The sequence below is a fragment of the Eschscholzia californica genome, unplaced genomic scaffold, assembly GCF_041429995.1.
Source record: "Eschscholzia californica isolate CP2 unplaced genomic scaffold, dmEscCali1.0.p SCAF_2, whole genome shotgun sequence".
Lineage (NCBI taxonomy): Eukaryota > Viridiplantae > Streptophyta > Magnoliopsida > Ranunculales > Papaveraceae > Eschscholzia > Eschscholzia californica.
In genome coordinates, this window is record NW_028238309.1 from 3442321 (window position 1) to 3461247 (window position 18927).

At 37.1% G+C, this 18927-nt stretch overlaps 3 protein-coding genes across 3 annotated transcripts; 1 reads left to right on the forward strand and 2 right to left on the reverse strand.

Moving 5' to 3' along the window:
• Window positions 1-346: 346 nt before the first annotated feature.
• Window positions 347-9293, reverse strand: LOC147555331 (RNA-binding (RRM/RBD/RNP motifs) family protein). Its single transcript, XM_086662834.1, has 10 exons — window positions 9183-9293; window positions 4933-8031; window positions 4668-4802; window positions 3695-3766; window positions 2543-2584; window positions 2274-2363; window positions 1868-1975; window positions 1630-1722; window positions 1426-1505; window positions 347-1336 (listed from the first exon to the last, which is right to left on the reverse strand). The coding sequence occupies exons 2-10, from the start codon at window positions 7879-7881 to the stop codon at window positions 646-648; spliced, it is 4260 nt and encodes a 1419-aa protein (XP_086518960.1). The 5' UTR covers window positions 7882-8031; window positions 9183-9293; the 3' UTR covers window positions 347-645.
• Window positions 9294-10686: 1393 nt separating this feature from the next.
• LOC147555332 (multiple organellar RNA editing factor 2, chloroplastic-like) lies at window positions 10687-14056 on the reverse strand. The gene is made up of 5 exons (XM_086662836.1): window positions 13763-14056; window positions 12798-13561; window positions 12048-12145; window positions 11902-11967; window positions 10687-10948 (listed from the first exon to the last, which is right to left on the reverse strand). The coding sequence occupies exons 2-5, from the start codon at window positions 13211-13213 to the stop codon at window positions 10806-10808; spliced, it is 723 nt and encodes a 240-aa protein (XP_086518962.1). The 5' UTR covers window positions 13214-13561; window positions 13763-14056; the 3' UTR covers window positions 10687-10805.
• A 1574-nt stretch (window positions 14057-15630) lies between these two features.
• On the forward strand, window positions 15631-18904 carry LOC147555333 (protein NRT1/ PTR FAMILY 5.2-like). The gene is made up of 4 exons (XM_086662847.1): window positions 15631-16381; window positions 16582-16799; window positions 17246-17811; window positions 17905-18904. Exons 1-4 carry the CDS (start codon window positions 16228-16230, stop codon window positions 18773-18775), a joined length of 1809 nt encoding a protein of 602 aa, XP_086518973.1. The 5' UTR covers window positions 15631-16227; the 3' UTR covers window positions 18776-18904.
• The last annotated feature ends 23 nt before the right edge of the window (window positions 18905-18927 follow it).

Sequence of the window (18927 nt, forward strand, 5' to 3'; positions counted from 1 at the left end):
CATGCCATTGGCACTTACAGTCCATTACACACCCCTCAGAAACCCATTTTGGAATTGTACAATCCTGCAAGCTTAGTGGTTGCATTTCTCAATCCACTTGTGGCGTGTTTAGGGCGTTGTGATATCAACTAACTTTCCACCATTTTACTGTAGCACAAGATTGAGCGTTGGAATTGCACGATCCTGCAAGCTTAGTGGTTGCATCTTTCGAACCACTTGTGGTGTATTTAGGGCGTTATGATATCAACTAACTTTCCACTACTTTACTCTAAAGCACAACACTAAGATCATAAAAGATGCAATATTTTAACAATATAAGCACATCATTCGAGGCCCAAGAAAGAAATTGAGATGAATCAAACTTTACAGTAAACTTTGTTCTTCCAATAACTTCAAGTATCACTATTCCTGATAAAGTACATTAACAAATGATTTCTTTTCAAGTCACCTTCCTGACAGACAATACATGTCTAAAGCACAGGGACGGACCGATAACGGGTAACATATGGTTGGTTTCTCTCCGGAAACACATAAACAGAATAATTTTTGGAAACCGACGAGCACTTCGAAAACAAAAACAGTGTTCAGGCCGTCGAAACTATCAAACTTCTGTTGTATCAGTGAATGCCAGACCAAGACAAACCCTCATTTTGGAAATCTTGACATGTATAGATCGTGATCGACATAACCCACCACTACAGTCCGGTCAGCATAAAGTCGTCCATGTAAGCAATGTGCCGCTATTGATGAAGCTTCGGTCCTTGCGAACTCCACAAGAACACATCCTTCTTCAAGAACACTGATTTCTTTCTTACTTTCAGCTTTCCAATTAGTATCTGAGATACTTGAAGTTTTGTTCGACTCAATAGAAGCTTCCTGCAGATCACCTTTAGTAGCTTCCTCTGGTTTTGATTGATCTTCGACCATCAAAGTGTCCTCATTGTGAGGATCAGAAAGTCTATCATCACAGTTAGTAAGTTGATCTTTAGTTGCATTACTCTGGTCGGAAGGATCTTGAGGATTTGTATCTATATCCATTTGATTGGTTGAAACATCAAGAGCGATACTACTATTAATGTGACTAGACTCTATGCGATCCTCCGTATCTTTGTCATGGTTTAATCCGTCATTTTCTGCACCATACAGAGCTTCTAGTCTGCAATTATCACCATTATAAGTATCAATGTCTTCTTTTGTTGATTCTCCTTTATTTAGGTTACTTTCATCAATATGTTGAGAATCACTCGTTGAATCAGCTTGGTTGGTTTCTCTAGCAGGAGCAGTCTCACAATCAGTACCACGCCTGACAACATTAACGGACTTCACAGAGCCATACCTGCGACAAAATAGACTTGAAACTTAATGGAAACAGTCAATCAAGGGGTTCGCTCAGTTTTGATTAATATGTACATCTTAAATACAAACCTAGCACATTCGAAACGTATATCCTCCAATACTTCTTCGATTTCTAATCCAGATAATGTCGAAAGCTCCTCTGGATTCAACTAGACAAAGCACAGAAACATAATGTTCAACAAAATGTATCTATATATATATATAACCTGTTCATAATTGAAAGGAAGAAAGTTCATAGAGAAAACATAAACAAGCCATGAATAAAAACGTTACCACGTTTTTTAGCTTCAGGACATTTGTGGGGTTTGAAAGTAGTGGCTTTGCAAGGTCAGGAATCTCATAGTTTGGAGGCACTTCACTGGTGTCCTGGTTATGGGCATTTTTAGGTATAATTTTAGTTAGTAATGAGAAATTAAGAAAAAACAAGGGAGCATAAGGATCCCTTTCCCTCCCAATTTCATCATAATGAAGAACGGATTGAATATACAAAATACGAAGAGGGAATGAGTACCTCAATAGGTGCATTAGGGGTAGCTTGAATAGCAGTTAAGACTTTCCCTCCCAACTTCATCCCGTTCAAACCAGCACATGCCTTAACAGTGACCAACTTGTCTAGATACTGAAGCAGAAAAATAGCAAAGAAATGCGAAATTTTCAGGTCGTAAAATTAGAAAAGTAGAATACAAAAACAATGAAGATATAAACACTTCCGAATTATTATTACAAAGTGAACCTATAACATCTACTCCTCTCCTTGTCCTCAACCTAATTAATTATTTTATCTCAATGGTATGTGAATTCATAAAAAACAACTCTTATCATCAAATACTAAACCCTCGTAAAATAGGAGAGGATATCCACTTAAGGTGTCAGCTCCAACGAAGATAAAGAAAAGGCCTACTCGATTGCTTTTATACCTCTACAAAGGCGCATGCTTCATCTGTTTCCTCATTAGCCTTAAAGTAATAAGCTTTCAATGTACCAAAAGCACTAACGATCTCCAGGACCTAAAAGAGAAGCACAGCTGTATCAGTCCCTAACAAGGTTTACATGGAGAAGTGAGTTTATATAATTAAAGAGAAATAATACTGGACACATTCCATCGGAAAGGGAAACATTCTTTCTTAAAGGAAGAAACAATATTAACCCACAAGTCTGAGTAAACACTACTTGCTTGGCAACTTACCATATCAGATGAGAGAACCTTCGGAATTCCACCAACAAATATCTAAAACAAAGAACAGACAAATTTTCATTAAGAAATTCTAAGCATCAAGTATATTCCAGACTTACTAGAAGATGACAAAAATGAACACTAGCAATTCTCAAAAGTCCTAAGACTTCTAAAGGGATCTACCAAATCATCAAGTCAAGAAAGGATCTTCTCAAAAAAAGACCCGAGCAGTCGCTAGCTCCTGGGAAAATACACTATTGGCCAAAGGTGTGGTCCGAACAAATCTCAAAACATTAGGGGAATAACCAACAAAGCTACATCAATCCATGTAGGCAGCATTTTTAATCTACTTGCGTTCCAAAAATGCCATGTTGCTATATAAGAAATGTTCACTTCAACATGTATCTCTTCAAATGCAGAGAGTACAAGTTTATTAAGAGTAGAGACTACAACATTCTATCATAGTTGTTTAGATTTTCTTTGGGTCAAAATGTGAAGATCTAATTTTCAATTTAAGAATTCCCTCACCCTATCGCCAAAAAATTTAAAAGTCATAAGGTTCAATCTACCACTAAAAAATGTACTAAATCACGGTCTAACCTTCTTTAGTAGATCACAAAAGGAAATGCGGAAAAGGAATGAACAGTAATAGGACACAACATCAAACCAAACTTTTTACAGTTAAGATGCATATTTTACGGACTTGCAACTAAAAAATAAATCAAAAACATAATTACTAACATAACAATTTTAGGAAGACGTGGTGTAATTGCCTTCGGAAGCCAAACAAAACTGTATTAGAAACATTTAACTTCGAAGTGTGATAGCTATGAGGGAGTAATGTGATCTTAAAATTTTGATCCCGTTGCGCACTATAAGTTACAATAATTAATCTTCGAGGGTTATAAATTCCGTTACTGGTATAGTAATAGGTGTATCCGTAGATTCTCATACCACCAAAATTTTGAAACAGACAAAAGATACATACCTGAAGTAAAACTTAAGTCAGTGAAACAACCATATAATCCCTTCATTTAATATCAGTTAAACAAAGGTTTTGACATACAGCAAGAGCAGCAGACAATTCCGAACTTTATTAAACAACCGTTATGAATTAGAAATCAATAATCAACCCTGAATACTGCATCTACCTCCAAACCATACCTTGTATGGTGAGTCCTTTACAACGTCAGAGACTGCATCAAGTACTGCCACTGGTTTCTCCACGACACCAGTCTGCATGAAAATAGCAACTTTCTGAAAACCTGCTACATGAATGGTAACCACAGTATACCTCAGATACCGAAAAGTACTAATATTCTGAAAACATTGTAACAAAGACCAAAGAATGTACAGGAAGTACAAACATATGTAGATACATTAGCACTATCATTAGTTCATTACCTCCATAGAATGTACAGGAAGTACAAACATAGGTAGATACATTAGCACCATCATTAGTTCATTACCTCCATAGAATGTACAGGAAGTACAAAAGTCGGGTACAACCTCATTAGTGTGAAGACATAGCACATAAAAATACAATTTAGGCTTTTTATAGGCAACATATATGCAGCATTACTCAATCAAGACAAATAAAACATGTACATGGGACAGTAAAGATTGAGGCATGACAAAATAAAAAATAAAAAAAGAATCGGTTTCAGGCGGCTGAGAAACTTCTGTATCCTATTTATAAATAGGTAATTCCAACACCAGTGGCAATTACAGAAGCAAAATAGATACTGTAATTCTGTAACTGTAAATAATAATAACGGGTTACTTCCGAGTTTACACTTTAACTCGTAAACAAGTTTGCCGAAAACTGACCACCTCTCAAGTTTACAGTTTCTAACTCTTTCCGAGTACAACTGCTTCTACTTTGTGTCACACATTAAGTCATTAGTATACTTCAAAATCTAATGTTCATTAAAAGATAATATTAACAACTAAAGAAAATGCAAGCCTAAAATCATATGATCCGCATGTACAATAGCAGTGGTCAAAACACAAACAAAGAACATTATCAAGATTTAAGCATGATACAACATAACAAAAAATACCAAAATAACATAAATCTAATCTAGAAAGATTATAGCAGGAAGTAAAAGGAGGTGCACAATATTAGCAATCTTACTGGTAATTCCACGAAAGTGGGACGTCTAAGCTTGAGAATAGATCCAAAGAAGGATCTACCATCAAACGAAAGGGCTATTGTGGCATCTTCAGGTGTGAGAAATTCTACAAGAGCTTCACCCTTCTCTTTGTTTATCTACAGTTAATATGTACAACACGCGAACTCATGAAGATGCCAATGAATTTTAAAATCAAAATAGCTCTTTCTGAAGACTACTGGTTTCAATTTCAAGTGTGAAGAGGAGAAAAGAAAATTATACACTCACAATACAGCTGATGCATGGTGGGTTTCCTTGGCTATGACAAGCATCTGATGATAGGAAGAGGCTATTGAGATGATCGATCATAGATTTATCTGAGGCTGAAGATGGCACATTTTCTATATACAGCCTTCTCAGTTTCTGTGTCGCATCCTTTACCTGGTTGAAGTCAGTAGACGCAGTTTTGTACACTGACAGGGTATCCGGCGAGGCGCCAGAAAAGGGCTCTGGCGCGGGAGGAACAGCAGCAGACATATCAGTTGTACTTGACGACACAATTTGGTGTGGAGTTGGAAAGTTAAGCAGCATGGAAGTAGCAGATCTAGTGTCAGTGCCTGAAGGTGGGAGATCCCATCCAGCAGCTTTCCTCTCTGGAGAGCGAATAGTTGGCGAAGGGGTTTTCACAGCTGCTTCTGATCTCCTCTTCCTTGGTGAATAACCACCAAGCCTACTTCCATGCCCTCCATGACGATGATAACTACTTCCATGTCCACCATTCGTTGATGTTTTGTTTCTATCAACATCAGAGAATGACTTTCTATCTTTAGATGAATGATAAGAAGAACGTTTGTGCGCCCTTGGCGAGAGTGAAGCTGACTTCCTGTCTCTGTCCCTTTTATCGCGACTCCTTGACCTTCTTCTTTTTTCCCTCACTTCTTCATTATGGGATCGAGATGAATCACTTTTCCTGTCCTTTCTACCTGCAGCTTCTAAGTTGTACCCTTTGCCAGAATCATGTTTCTTTGCAGCCTTCTCCTCCACCTCCAATCTAATTTTCCCATCATCTCTACTACGTTCCCTTCGTTTGCCTTCATTTTCGGATTTCCTCTTGTTAGTATCTTCATATCTTTCCTTTCTCACAGAATTTCCTGCACGCTTCCTCTCAGGTTCATTTTCGAAGTCATCCCTTGATCGTTCCTCTTTTTGGTCTCTGCGGTTACTTCTTTTATCTTTCTTGTGCCCTTTAGCTTCAATTCTCGAATCTTTGCCTAATTTCTCCTCTAAGTTAGCTTCTGCGTCAAAATTTTCTTTAACTTTTCCTTCGACAAAATGGCCTTCTTTCACAGAGGTACTCTCCTGTTTTCCTCCCAAACTCCTCTTCGAGGTATTTTCCGAAACATGACTCTTAAGATCCCTACCACCGCCATCAAGTTCGGAATGGTACGTCACCTTCTCAGTGGAACTTCTCTTGTTGTGCAATTTAGTTCTGTCCCGCGTGTCATTATCTAAGTTCTCCATTAAGTTGGCTTCTGCATCAGAATTTCTGTTGCCTTTCCCTTGGAGTAAGTGCCCTTCCTTCAGAGAGGTACTCTCATGTTCTCTTCTAGAACTTCTTTTCACAGTACTTTCTGAATCATGACTCTTGAGCTCGCCATAACGCCCATCAGATTCAAGGTGATTAGACACTATGGAACTTCTCTTCTTGTGCAACTTAGCTCTGTCTCGCATATCATCATCTAATTTCACCGTTTCGTCGGCTTCTGCATCAGATTTTTCTTTGCCATTCCCTTTGACAAAATGGCCTTCCTTCAGAGAGGTCCTCTCCTGTTTTTCTCTGGAACTTTCTTTCGCAGTCTTTTCGGAACTCTTGAGCTCACGGAAACGCCCATCGGGTTCAAAGCGATTGGACACTGTGGAACTTCTCTTCTTGTGCGACTTATCTCTGTCTCGCGTGTGATCATCTAATTTCTCTGCTAAGTTGACTTCTGCATCAAAACTTTCTTTGCCTTTTCCTCTGACCAAATGGTCTTCCTTCACAGAGGTACTTTCCTGTTTATCTGGGGAACTTCTTTTAGCAGTATTTTCAGAAACATGACTCGTAAGATCACTGTATCGTCCATCAGGTTCAAAGTGATTAGACACTGTGGAGCTTCTCTGTTTGTGCAACTTATCTCTATCTCGCGTATCATCATCTAATTTGTCTGCTAACTTGGCTTCTACATCAGAAGTTTCTTTGCCTTTTCCTTTGACTAAATGGTCTTCCTTCAGAGAGTTAATCTCGGAACTTCTTTTTCCGGTATTTTCTGAAACATGACCCGTGAGACCATTATAACGTCCATCAGGTTCAGAATGATTAAACACTTCTTCTATGGAACTTCTCCTCTTGGGCCAATTATCTCTGTCTCGCGTGTCTTTCTCTATTTTTTCTGCATCACAATTTTCTTTGTTCTTTCCTTTCACTAAATGAACTTCCTTCAGAGAGCTGCTCTCCAGTTTTTCTGTGGAACTTCTCTTCACAGTATCTTCTGGGACACTACTCGTGATATCGCCATAACGAACATCAAGTTCAGAATGGTTAGACACTTTCTCTGTGGAACTTCTCTTCTTGTTTAAACTAACGCTGTCCCTTGTATCTTTGTCTAGAATTTCTGCATTAGACTTCTCTTTGCCTTTTCCTTCGAGCAAATGAGCTTCTTTCAGAGAGCTACTCTTCAGTTTTTCTGTGGAAATTTTCTCCACAGTATCTTCTGGAATATGACTCGTGGAATGGCCATAACGTCCACCAGGTTCAGAATGACTCGATACTTTCTCTGTAGAACTTCTCTTCTTGTGTGAGCTGGTTCTTTCCTTCGTATAATTGCCTAATTTTTCTGCATCAGAATTTTCCTCGCCTTTTCTTTCGACTAAATGAGCTTCCTTCCAAGAGCTACTCTCCCGTTTCTCAGTGGAACTTCTCTTCACAGTATCTCCTGAAACATGACTCATGAGTTCGCCATTACGGCCATCAGGTTCAGAATGATTAGTCACTTCTTTATCATTTCCCTTTCTTGAAAAGTCTTCTATGTTTCCAGCTTCTGATTTTCCTTCTGCATTTAGTATATAAGTTTTTCTTTTCTGCATAATCTCCTCAAATGTGAAAGGTCTTGTACGAGCTGCAGTTCCTTCATTTTTATTATCCCCGAAAATTTTCTTATCGTTTTCAGACTTTCCTCGCTTTTGAACAAGTCCGCTCATATTTCTCTAACCTCACTTCCTACAAATAGAAAAACAATAGACCACTCAACCATCCAAGATGATGGCAGTTGGCTATCACGTACGGCTATTCTTGATCCTGAGGTTATCCTCCAAATGCAACAAATGAAGCGTACATCTTAGGTCCAGTCTCTACAAGTCAGAATAAAAAGTAAAAACAAGTCAGAAAAGTTTCAACTATAATAACTCAAATGTATTAACTGACAATGCATTCGTTGACCATCGATATCAGATACATAAATGGAAAAAAAATCTTCAGAAAAGAAAAACGAGAATCATGAGTGCTGCGCATTTGGCTGTAATCATGAGCTTTTGTTGTAGTAACTCATTTAATACATATTAATTCACCTTTTAGCGAGAACCAATGTAGTTCAAAAAAGAAAACTACTGCACAACATGCACTACCATTTTATGCTTTGCACGATAGGATGGCTAGGGACCTAGGGTTTCAGAAAGTAAGGTAAGTATACGCCGGGGTTGGACAAAATCAACGGCAGTTAGCAGGACGTACAATTAAAGGAAAATATTTGATGATAAAAGGTTTGGGCATCTCACTTCTATAAAAAACAGCTCGTACTCGTAACCTCGAAGGTATTTATTCAAAATACTAGTTGATACAATTAGGTATCATAGTTTAATTCCAAAACAAGAAAAATACTTAAACTGAACTTGTAATCGCCGATTCTGGTGATAACGAATGCTAAATCCACAGAGCACAAGCTAGTATAACATTGAATTTTGTACCAGGAATTGATACAAAATCTGCACGCTTAAGTTACTGAGTAAAGGCAACAAGTGAGCAATAATAGTATCCATATTCTATCGAAATGATAATGCTCAATAGCTACTAGAGGAACAAATCAGAACCACTAGGCTAAAACAAGAACTGAGATAGGAAACTAGATTTGAATCTTGATTGTTCAAGTACTGACACCTTGAGCTCTAGTTCAGTGTTTTCAAGAAAAAACCTAATAAACAATATTTGAAGTTGGTTAGTTTGTGATTAAACTTATATTTTGCAGTCATTTTAGCCCAATCAATACTTCATATACTCATTTCCATGAATCTAGGGTTTATATTTGTTCTAATCGAGAAATCTGATTTCAAGTTCATTTTTCAAGAGAATGAAAATCTTCTACAACGGTGGAACAAAAACCTTTCGTGTGAGATGATTAAAATCGAAAACTATACCAAATTTCAACACTAAAATCAATACTAATAGAGAATTCATCTAAGTGATCTAGCTAGATTCAAGGAAAATGAACCTATCGAAGAATCATTACCTTGCTTCCTAGAGAAAGAATAGCGATGGCGGGGGTTAGTGGAGGGATGAGTTGAGAGTTAGGGTTCTTCGCGGGAGAGAAATCAGAGAAGAGATTATTTGTCTTTGGGATATTTACATTTTAGGGTTAACTCCATTTTGAGTCCCTAAAAATGACAAACGTACCCAATGACCCCCAAAAGATGACAAGCTTAAGAAATGGTCCTCTTTTATTTATTTGTTTCCACGCATCAAATACAGGTGATTTTCTCTTTCCCTTTTTACCCTTATTTTAGAAAGTATTATCCTTCATTTCTTTCTTTTCCTTGAGAAGGATGGCTCACACGCGCCAACCCGCATTGCAGGCCTTAATTTCAAAAGGTTTCTTTGAAATGGTTGGACGACCAAAGTATGTCGGCGATTCTATCAAACCATAAAAAGAGAGCAAAAATAGGGAGACAGTACTTTCAAAACAACGACAATAAAGGAACCTTCTTCTTACGCCTGTGAGGTGTGCACCATTTATAAGTAGAAATTAGACCATCAACTCCAAAAAGATATCGAGCTTTTCCGCTGGTATAATGATGTCAATTGGGTCGGACCAGAACATAATGCCCTTTCTTGAGCAAGCTCTAAGCACCCTATAAATCGAGTACTTAACCTACGAAGCAGTCAGTTGAGCCAACTCGATGTCTTAGCACGCCGAAAATGGCGGCATGTCCGTGGCTCAATGAGACTCAAATGGTCTGACCACTTGAAACCACTAGTTTTTTTATAAAGACTTGACACCACTAGTTAGTTTAGTGGAAAGACAGTCCATTGGCAATGGATACTATTCAGAAAGGACGATGCTAATCAAAATACAAATAGTCAATTACCGTTCGATATTAGATTTAAATGTGGAGGAGGATAGAAGTTGGACAGAAGAAACTATAGAGAGTCAGAGTCTTGTGAATTAGCACTAAATGTTTCAAAACCCTTCACAATGGATCAAGGGAAACAAAAACTGGAAGTTAAACCTTTTGAGCTAGAGAAATCTGTATAAAGAGTATGCCTAACATAGAGCAATCTTCGAGGAGTTCAGATTTCCATAATCCAAATAAGTTTTTCGAGGATGCTAGAAGTTAGAGGGGAGATTCCATGGAGTTGGTAAATGAAGTAGCAGAAGGTGTGTTAAAACCCTAATTCACATTGCTTGTAGAGTATGAACCCGAGGACGACAACAACAACAATATTTCATCCAAAGCTTATGACAAGTTGGGCACTGAAGAATCACCTGTAAATGAATTAGAGGCTATGGCTGGAATTTAGAAATCAAACTCTGGGAGATATTCAAAACTCAGAAGCCAGAAGAATGGACAGGGTAGATGAAGATCAAGAACTCACTTCTACTGCGATATCGAACTGATTTTTCTAAGAAAAATATGTCAGACAGATATTCATGATCATTTGTTCATGAAATTAGAATAACAGTATGATACTAATAATATTTGAAGTTCCTATAATCTTCTAGAATATAACCACGATTACCAAAACCGATGAATATATATTCATATTTTAGGTACCATTATTGACTACTCACAGAAACTGAAATCATCCACAGACAAAGCAACTAAAGACATAATTTCGTGAAGCCATAGAAGGCCTATCGCTGGTTTTCTCGGCGCCTCACATATCGTGTTCTATCATTGTATCTAGGTCTATCTTGAGCTCTCTGGGGCACTGGCTCCACTCTCCTTTGTCTCTCTGGCGACCTTTGAACTATTTCCCCATTTACAAATAACTCAGCTGCAAATATAAAGAAAAGCAAAATCAATTCTAACTCCACTTATATCATAATTAAGCCAAAACGAAGCTTAAACAAAGTAATAGGATCAAAAGGAACGATTATTACAAAATATTTGTTTCCTATAAAACCATCGGAGACGACAATGTGATGAAGAAGAACATTCTCAACTAAAAGATAGAGTTAACAAGTAAAAAAAGCTTCCTTGGATTTTATTTTACAACCTTCATGAATTCCATATCCAAGATCTGCAAATGCAGGTCTGTTTCAATTTGCCTGCCCTTGGCGTGGGTGGGGTGGCAACTTAAACGGCATAGCCACCTCAGTCCTCATAAGACGTGTCCTCGACAACCTCGTGGTTATCCATCACCCCATCTCCACTTTTTGGGGAGAGAGAGTCTTGGTTGATGTGATTTCCTTTTCATCAAACCGAATTGTAAATATCAGCCTTACTTGCTACGCGTGGCTTGGTCTAACATTCTCTTATGAGCTAGCCGAAAGGGTAAGATTCTAGTTCAAGAGGCACATGACGGTCGACTACAGGGCTTATTCTACACTTAGCTAAATAATTTCCATCTCCACGATATCCATCTCTATTGATGTACACACCTTCTTAGAGTACGATAAAGCATTAGTGCATTACCCAAACTCGCAAAGGTAGATAGAGCATTTAAGGGCTTTTTCAATTATTCAACTTGACATATGCAATTGAACTAACAAGATGGTATCCATTATCAATCATAAATCGTAATATATAAAGTTTCGAAGATTATTGCTAGAGTCAATCTTTTCACTGGTTAAAAAGAGACCAATGGAAATGGATCTACATGCTTGAAATACGGCACTACTACCTCGATGCTGGAATCTGTAGTAATTTGATAATTTGGCGATTTATAGTGTGTGTGTGTGTGTGTGTGTGTGTGCTTATTCATTTTCCGATAATTGAAATGCTTACCTCCATAATCCTTGTTTTCAGCATCCACATACGAATCTGGAAGCACAAATAGAACACCAGGGAGACCTGTACGGAACAAATGCAAGTAAGTGAGCACGAAGAAATTCCACTCGACATTTAATTTCCATAAAGTGTAAAGTACTAACCTTCAAGCTTATTTGATGTCTCCTCATCGATCTCACACCCAAAACCGAAGTATCTTTCACATGAAACATTGTATATCTTCCTCTTTGCTTCTTCTTCACTGAAGTAGTACAACAAGAGTTAAAAGGAGAGAGAGATCATATACAAAAAATTGTTAAGGCGAAGAGGTGTAAACAACATAACACAAACAAAGATCAGCAAAATAAGAAAAACAAAAGAAACTTAAGACCATGTTTGTCACGCAGGAAGGAAGTGCAATTACCAGGAACCATATTCTGCAATGGTGTTCGGTACATAGAAATGCATCAAGAATCGCGTTTCGAATGGGAATGGATTCCTCTTCGAGATGGAATCCCATACCCAGGGTGGTTGGGTCTGCGATTCCCTTTCACTTGGAATCGTCAATGAAATAATATACCGACAAAATTAATCTCTACCCACCTACCAAACATGGCCTAAATGATCATATCAACCAGCATGATAAAATTTGATAGATAAATGCATTTGCATAACCCAATTCATAGTTTTACTCTAATCCTGAATAGGTTTCGTTTCTCATTCAACCCAAACTACACTAACACATATAATAGACATACAAGAGAAATCCTAAAAAATGGAACCCTTATTATGAAATCTTAAACCAAGAAAATAATGAACAATTTTACACACACAACAATAAACAACCAAAACCCTAGACCAAAAACCCTAGACCTAAAAAAAATCATTCGTTTTTACTGTGTATCTTTTGTTACCTTCCAAGAACCTTAGCTAGGGTTTGAATGTAACAATCAATCATCTGCTGTTTAGTAGCACCTTCACCACCAGGTTTATCCATAACAATAAGCCAATGTTCATAATCACAACCAGGGAACAAAGGCGCCATCTCAGTAGGAGGACGATCACTAAAGTTCGAACCAGAGTTTAATGGAGAGTAAGATGAGTCATTCCCAGATCGATTAACTCTACATCTAACTGTATTCAAACGAATTGAAGAAGTAGAGATTACTTGAACTGCATGAGAGATAAGAAATGAATGTCGTTTGGGTCGGATAAAGCCATGAAATTGCAGAGAATTTGACGTGTAAGAAGATGAAGAAAAAAGACGTTTGGGGAAGAAAAGAGAGGATTTTGAGATTAGGGTAGCTCGAGAAATGATTGTTGAAGCCATTAATGGAGTGGGTTTTGATTTTGAGTTTCGAGGGTTTAAGCTTTCAAGGTGAAAGTGGAAAATGAAGAAGGAGAAGAACAAAAAGGAATCATACTTATCTTGATTGATTTATTGTGAAATTTATTCATTCAACTTCGCCCTTGGATTGGCTGTAGGCAGGTTCCCATTATGGGTAATTTTTGGGTGCTTATGGAATGGGGTGCTTGTAGCTAAATCTATTTGAAGCCCAATTGATTTCAAAATGTTGGCTATAGGCAGTCTTCCTACTAATCAAGCCAAAATCCCCATTCTTTTTTTTGTTTTGGAGAAAAACATTTTGGTTGCCGATAAATTATTTTCGAAGTGTTGCTGATAAATTGATGGTGGTGACTGGTGAACTGGTGGTTAGAAGCGATTGAAGAAGAAGAAGAAGAAGAAGAAATATTATTTTCGAAGTGTTGTTGATAAATTGATGGTGGTGACTGGTGAACTGGTGGTTAGAAGAGATTGAAGAAGAAGAAGAAATATTAATTTTGAAGTGTTGCTGATAAATTGTCATGGTCTGTAAACTTTACCAGCCCCACCACTATTTTTCTCTTCACGCTGATAAAGTTTACAAACCATGACAATTTATCAGCAACACTTCGAAAATAATATTTCTTCTTCTTCTTCTTCAATTTCTTCTAACCACCAACCACCATCATTTTTCTCTCTCGTTGTCCCTCCTTCTCTCCTCTCTCTCTCTCTATCACCTCTGACTCTCTAAAAAACTTTATCTCCCATACTCTCTCTCCTCTCCAGTTTTAATGGGAGTTTCCATTTGAAGCTTCCGTGGAAGCTTCATATCAGAGAGAAATGGAGAGAGTTCTAGAGAGAGGGAAAGAACAGAGAAAGAAAAAGACGGAGAAATTTTAGTGTTGGTGGCCGGAGGTGGTAATGGCAGTCAGGGTGGTGTTGGTGGCGGTTGGGCAGTGATTGTGGCGGTTGGGCAGTGATTGTGACGGTGAAAGAGGAAGAGAAAATTTTCTTTTTTGAAAGCTCGGAATCTACCCCAAACCAAAACGTGTTTCTCCAAAACATGTACATTTATTTTTTTATATTGGCTTCTCACAAACATATGGCTCTCACAAGGCAAGAAAAATGGTACGTAGCGTGGGTTTCCACACAAAAAAAAAACCCTAAGGTTGATCTCATTTATTTATTTTTTGAGAAACTGACTACAATATACGTTAGTCGTTACAAGACGTTGATACAACATCAAGATGTGATAAGCACAATAGTCACTAAGTTAAACTAGGAATGAAAGATGCCTCAAGTTCAACAACATACTAAAGAGGCACAAAGTCTGGCAAACTTATTATTTCTATATTTTAATAACCTAAGTTCAATAACTATAGAGTCCACCTTTTCTGAGAATCAAACATGAAACCTCTAGAGTTTAAGAGTTTATGTCAACACTTTCACCACTCCGGGAATGAAGTGTTGACAACCCTTCTATTTTTATGACATAAAACTTTTAACAGATTTCATCTAAAAGAAGGTATATGAACTCATCTTATCTGATTTCATCTCCAATCCCTTTGTGGAGAAATATCCAAGTCCATGAAATCATAACTTGAATTTGTAGTCCCTACACCATTTAGTGATTTATAGATTCTTCCTAATCAAAAGTCAAAGTTATCAAGCAAATAGGTCATCATCTTATCCGCCTGTAAGAACAAAGGAGGGCCTTTAATTAATAAACAATAAAATTCACAATGGACTGTTATATCATGTGATTACAAAATCAAAATTACATCAGGATGATTAAAATAGTTTTTATTTTACTGTTATATTACATATATTTGACTTATAAAGTCACATCAATACTCAAATAACCATAACAAGACCCTTGAAGGTCATGATATATAAGATCTAACAAGATTTATACTTTATTTATACCATAAATCTACAAAATAAGAGTAACACAAATCACTTTTTGGATTTTAAAGTACTAGGACATCTATACACATCCATCTAATCAGTTACTTAGTATAGTTACTATAGTATTCTAAATATGTAGTACACTAATTTTGACAAAAAAAAGACAAATAAATACCTCAGTAACATAAGATGATTCGAACTGCGATGCAGAATAGTAAAAGGATTCAAGGATGCCCGAATTAGGACGGAGAAAATGGTCCCACACCTTTCACATCTTCATCAATGCCATTGACTAGGTAAATTAGTTAATGAAAGCTACACATTCACAATGTATGTATGTCAAAGGGATAAGGTAAAGGTTTGGTTCACCAATCTATATTGGTCATGAAAGTTTTGCAACCATGAAAAGAACATGTATTACCTTACCAAAAGAAAACAAAAAGATAAATGTATTCAAAATTTGGACTTAGAAAAAGAGAACATCATTTAAAACCCAAGGACAACTCTCATAAAAAAAAAACCCAAGGACAACCATATGCCTCCTACTTGAATATCTATAACGAGACAACCCTATCTCACTATCTGAAGACCAAAGTTGTACATCCTCCCACATTGGCTCGAGATGTAGTGAGGTACCTTTCATTACGGAATATACACTATTTTCAGTGGTGTATATTAAAACCGTGAAGTTCTGAAATATCATATTGAACAGTATGAAAGTCTAAAAATTTATTACTTAGTCATGTGCAACACTATAACACGTTATCAGCATTGATAGTATGTTTTGTCTGGTATGACGCGGTTTTACATGGTTTAAGAAGAGTGTCTTACAATTCAATCCCACATTCGGTGGGTCGAAGTGTGGTACCCCTTGCAAGCTAGCAAATTAGCATGATGATCCACACAATCCTACAAATTTTATTTATAGCCATATAAACATGAGGTGACTGGATATATATATATATATATATATATATATATATATATATATATATATATGGTGTCTGGGTTGTGAACATGAAGTAATATATGAGAGGAAAGCAAGCACCACTCTCTTGAAGTAAGAAACTGTGAAATTACCAATACCAACAAGATTATCTTATAAGAGGGAGATGGGTGGGGGTGAATATGAAAGTAGTAACAGAAGAGAAGTTGTTGAAGAAGCTCCAGGTGATGAGTACACACAGGATGGTACTGTTGATCTTAATGGAAACCCTGTTCTTAGATGCAAGAGAGGTGGTTGGACTGCTTGCTCGTTTGTTGTTGGTATTTACTCTCTCTCTCTCTCTCTCCCTCTCTCCAACTCAAAACCAGCAGACAATTAATGAGCGGAGATGACCTAGACATCATATACTTGGTTCCTAGATCGTCATTCTCCCCCGTGGGACTATTCTCAGTTTAAAAACAACCATCATGAAAGAACGAAAATAACATATCTTATCTTTTGCATTTTTGTGATGACCTAGTTTATGAAGTATTTGAAAGGATGGCATACTATGGAATATCAACAAACCTTGTGTTATACTTAACAAGGAAGCTTCATCAAGGGACAGTGAGCTCGGCCAACAATGTCACAAATTGGGTTGGCACAATATGGATGACACCCATTTTAGGAGCATATATTGCAGATGCCCATCTTGGCAGATACTGGACTTTTGTGATTGCCTCTATCATCTATCTTTTGGTAATATGTTTATTTCTTTCATAATTAAGTTTAGTAGGGTTTTTTATTCAAATCGAGATGTGAAATCTGGCTCAAGGTCCGAATATTATTTGAGTATTGAGTCAGTCGGAATTTAAAATTTGCCTTTCTTCTTACTAGCACACGCTTAAATAGCTTACTTGGAATATTTTTTAGTTCATTTGAGTCAGACATAAAATGAGTTTGAGTTAAGACCTCGTGATATAAAATAACCTGTATGGTCCATTTTTCATGATATAAAATAACTTGTTTTCGTGCATTTTGTCAACACAAGTTAGATTTGGACTCCTTCATAAAAAAAAAAGATAGATTTGGACTAGTCAGATTCAACACAATATCTGAAAATGGTAAAAGGGTTATTTCCCTTGAGAAATGACACCATAGACCATTATACTAACGGGTTTACGTTCTCTTGAACTTGGTCACAGGGAATGAGTTTGTTAACATTAAGTGTTTCCTTGGATGCACTGAAACCGCCAAGTTGTGATCAAATTGATGTTGCAAACTGTAAGCAAGCCTCGACATTACAATTAGGAGTATTTTATAGTGCACTCTATATATTGGCAATAGGAACAGGAGGAACCAAGCCCAACATTTCAACTATCGGGGCAGACCAATTCGACGAGTTCTACCCAAAGGAGAAGGCCCATAAGCTTTCCTTCTTCAATTGGTGGATGTTTAGTATATTCTTCGGAACACTTTTCGCTAACACTTTCCTAGTTTACATACAAGACAATGTAGGTTGGTCACTTGGTTATGGGCTACCCACAATCGGGCTTTTGATATCCATTATGATTTTCTTAGCGGGTACGCCGTTTTATAGACACAAAGTGCCTTCAGGAAGTCCATTTACAAGGATGACTAAAGTCATTTTGGCTGCCATGAAGAAATGGAAGGTGCCTTTACCCAATGATCCTAAAGAACTCTATGAACTCAACTTGGATGAATATTCCAAGAAAGGGAAATTTAGAATTGATTCCACTCCTTCATTGAGGTTAGTAGAACTAGAAACTATCCTTGGCTAGTGAAGTCTTGTTAGAAATTTTAACTTCTTTTTTAACTTTGTTTCATGTTTGATTTGATGCAGATTCCTCAATAGAGCTGCAGTAAAAACGGGCTCAGACTCTCCGTGGATGTTATGTCCGGTTACTCAAGTAGAAGAAACGAAACAAATGCTTCGAATGGTTCCGATTTTGATTACAACATTTGTTCCAAGTGCAATGTTAGCTCAAATCAATACCCTTTTCATCAAGCAAGGAACTACTCTTGATAGAAATTTAGGAAACTTTAAAATCCCACCAGCAAGCTTAACAGCTTTTGTAACGTTATCGATGCTCATTTGTGTCGTAATTTATGATCTTATTTTCGTCAAAATAATGAGGAAATGGACCAAGAACCCAAGAGGTATAACTCTTCTTCAAAGAATGGGAATTGGGTTTGTTCTTCACATAGTTATCATGGTTATTGCATCTCTAACAGAGGTGAGAAGATTACACGTAGCGAAGAATCATGGTTTAGTCGAAAATGGAGGGATGGTTCCTCTTAGTATCTTCACTTTATTACCCCAATTTGCGCTAATGGGGACAGCCGATGCGTTTCTAGAAGTTGCCAAGATTGAATTCTTCTATGATCAAGCACCTCAAAGTATGAAGAGCCTCGGGACTTCATATTCGATGACTACTATAGGAATCGGAAACTTCTTTAGTAGTTTTCTTTTGACAACCGTTTCGAACTTAACCAAGAGGAATAATCATAAAGGATGGATTCTAAATAACCTTAATGAATCTCATCTAGATTACTATTATGCATTCTTTGCCATATTGAACATCTTGAATTTCATCTTCTTTATAGTTGTGACAAAGTTTTATGTTTATAGAGCAGAGGTCTCTGATTCTATGGTTATTCTTAAAGAAAACCCGGAAATTCTATCATTGAAACGAGAAACAACCCGGATTTGAAGTAGATTTGTTGGTCAAAAAATTTAGTTTTTACAGTTTCTTGGTAAGAAGATGATCTTCCTCCATTAATGATGTACAAGAGAGCATCTTTGTTACAGAAATATCATATGGAAGTAAAGGTTCTCTCTCTCTCTCTCTCTCTCTCTCTCTCT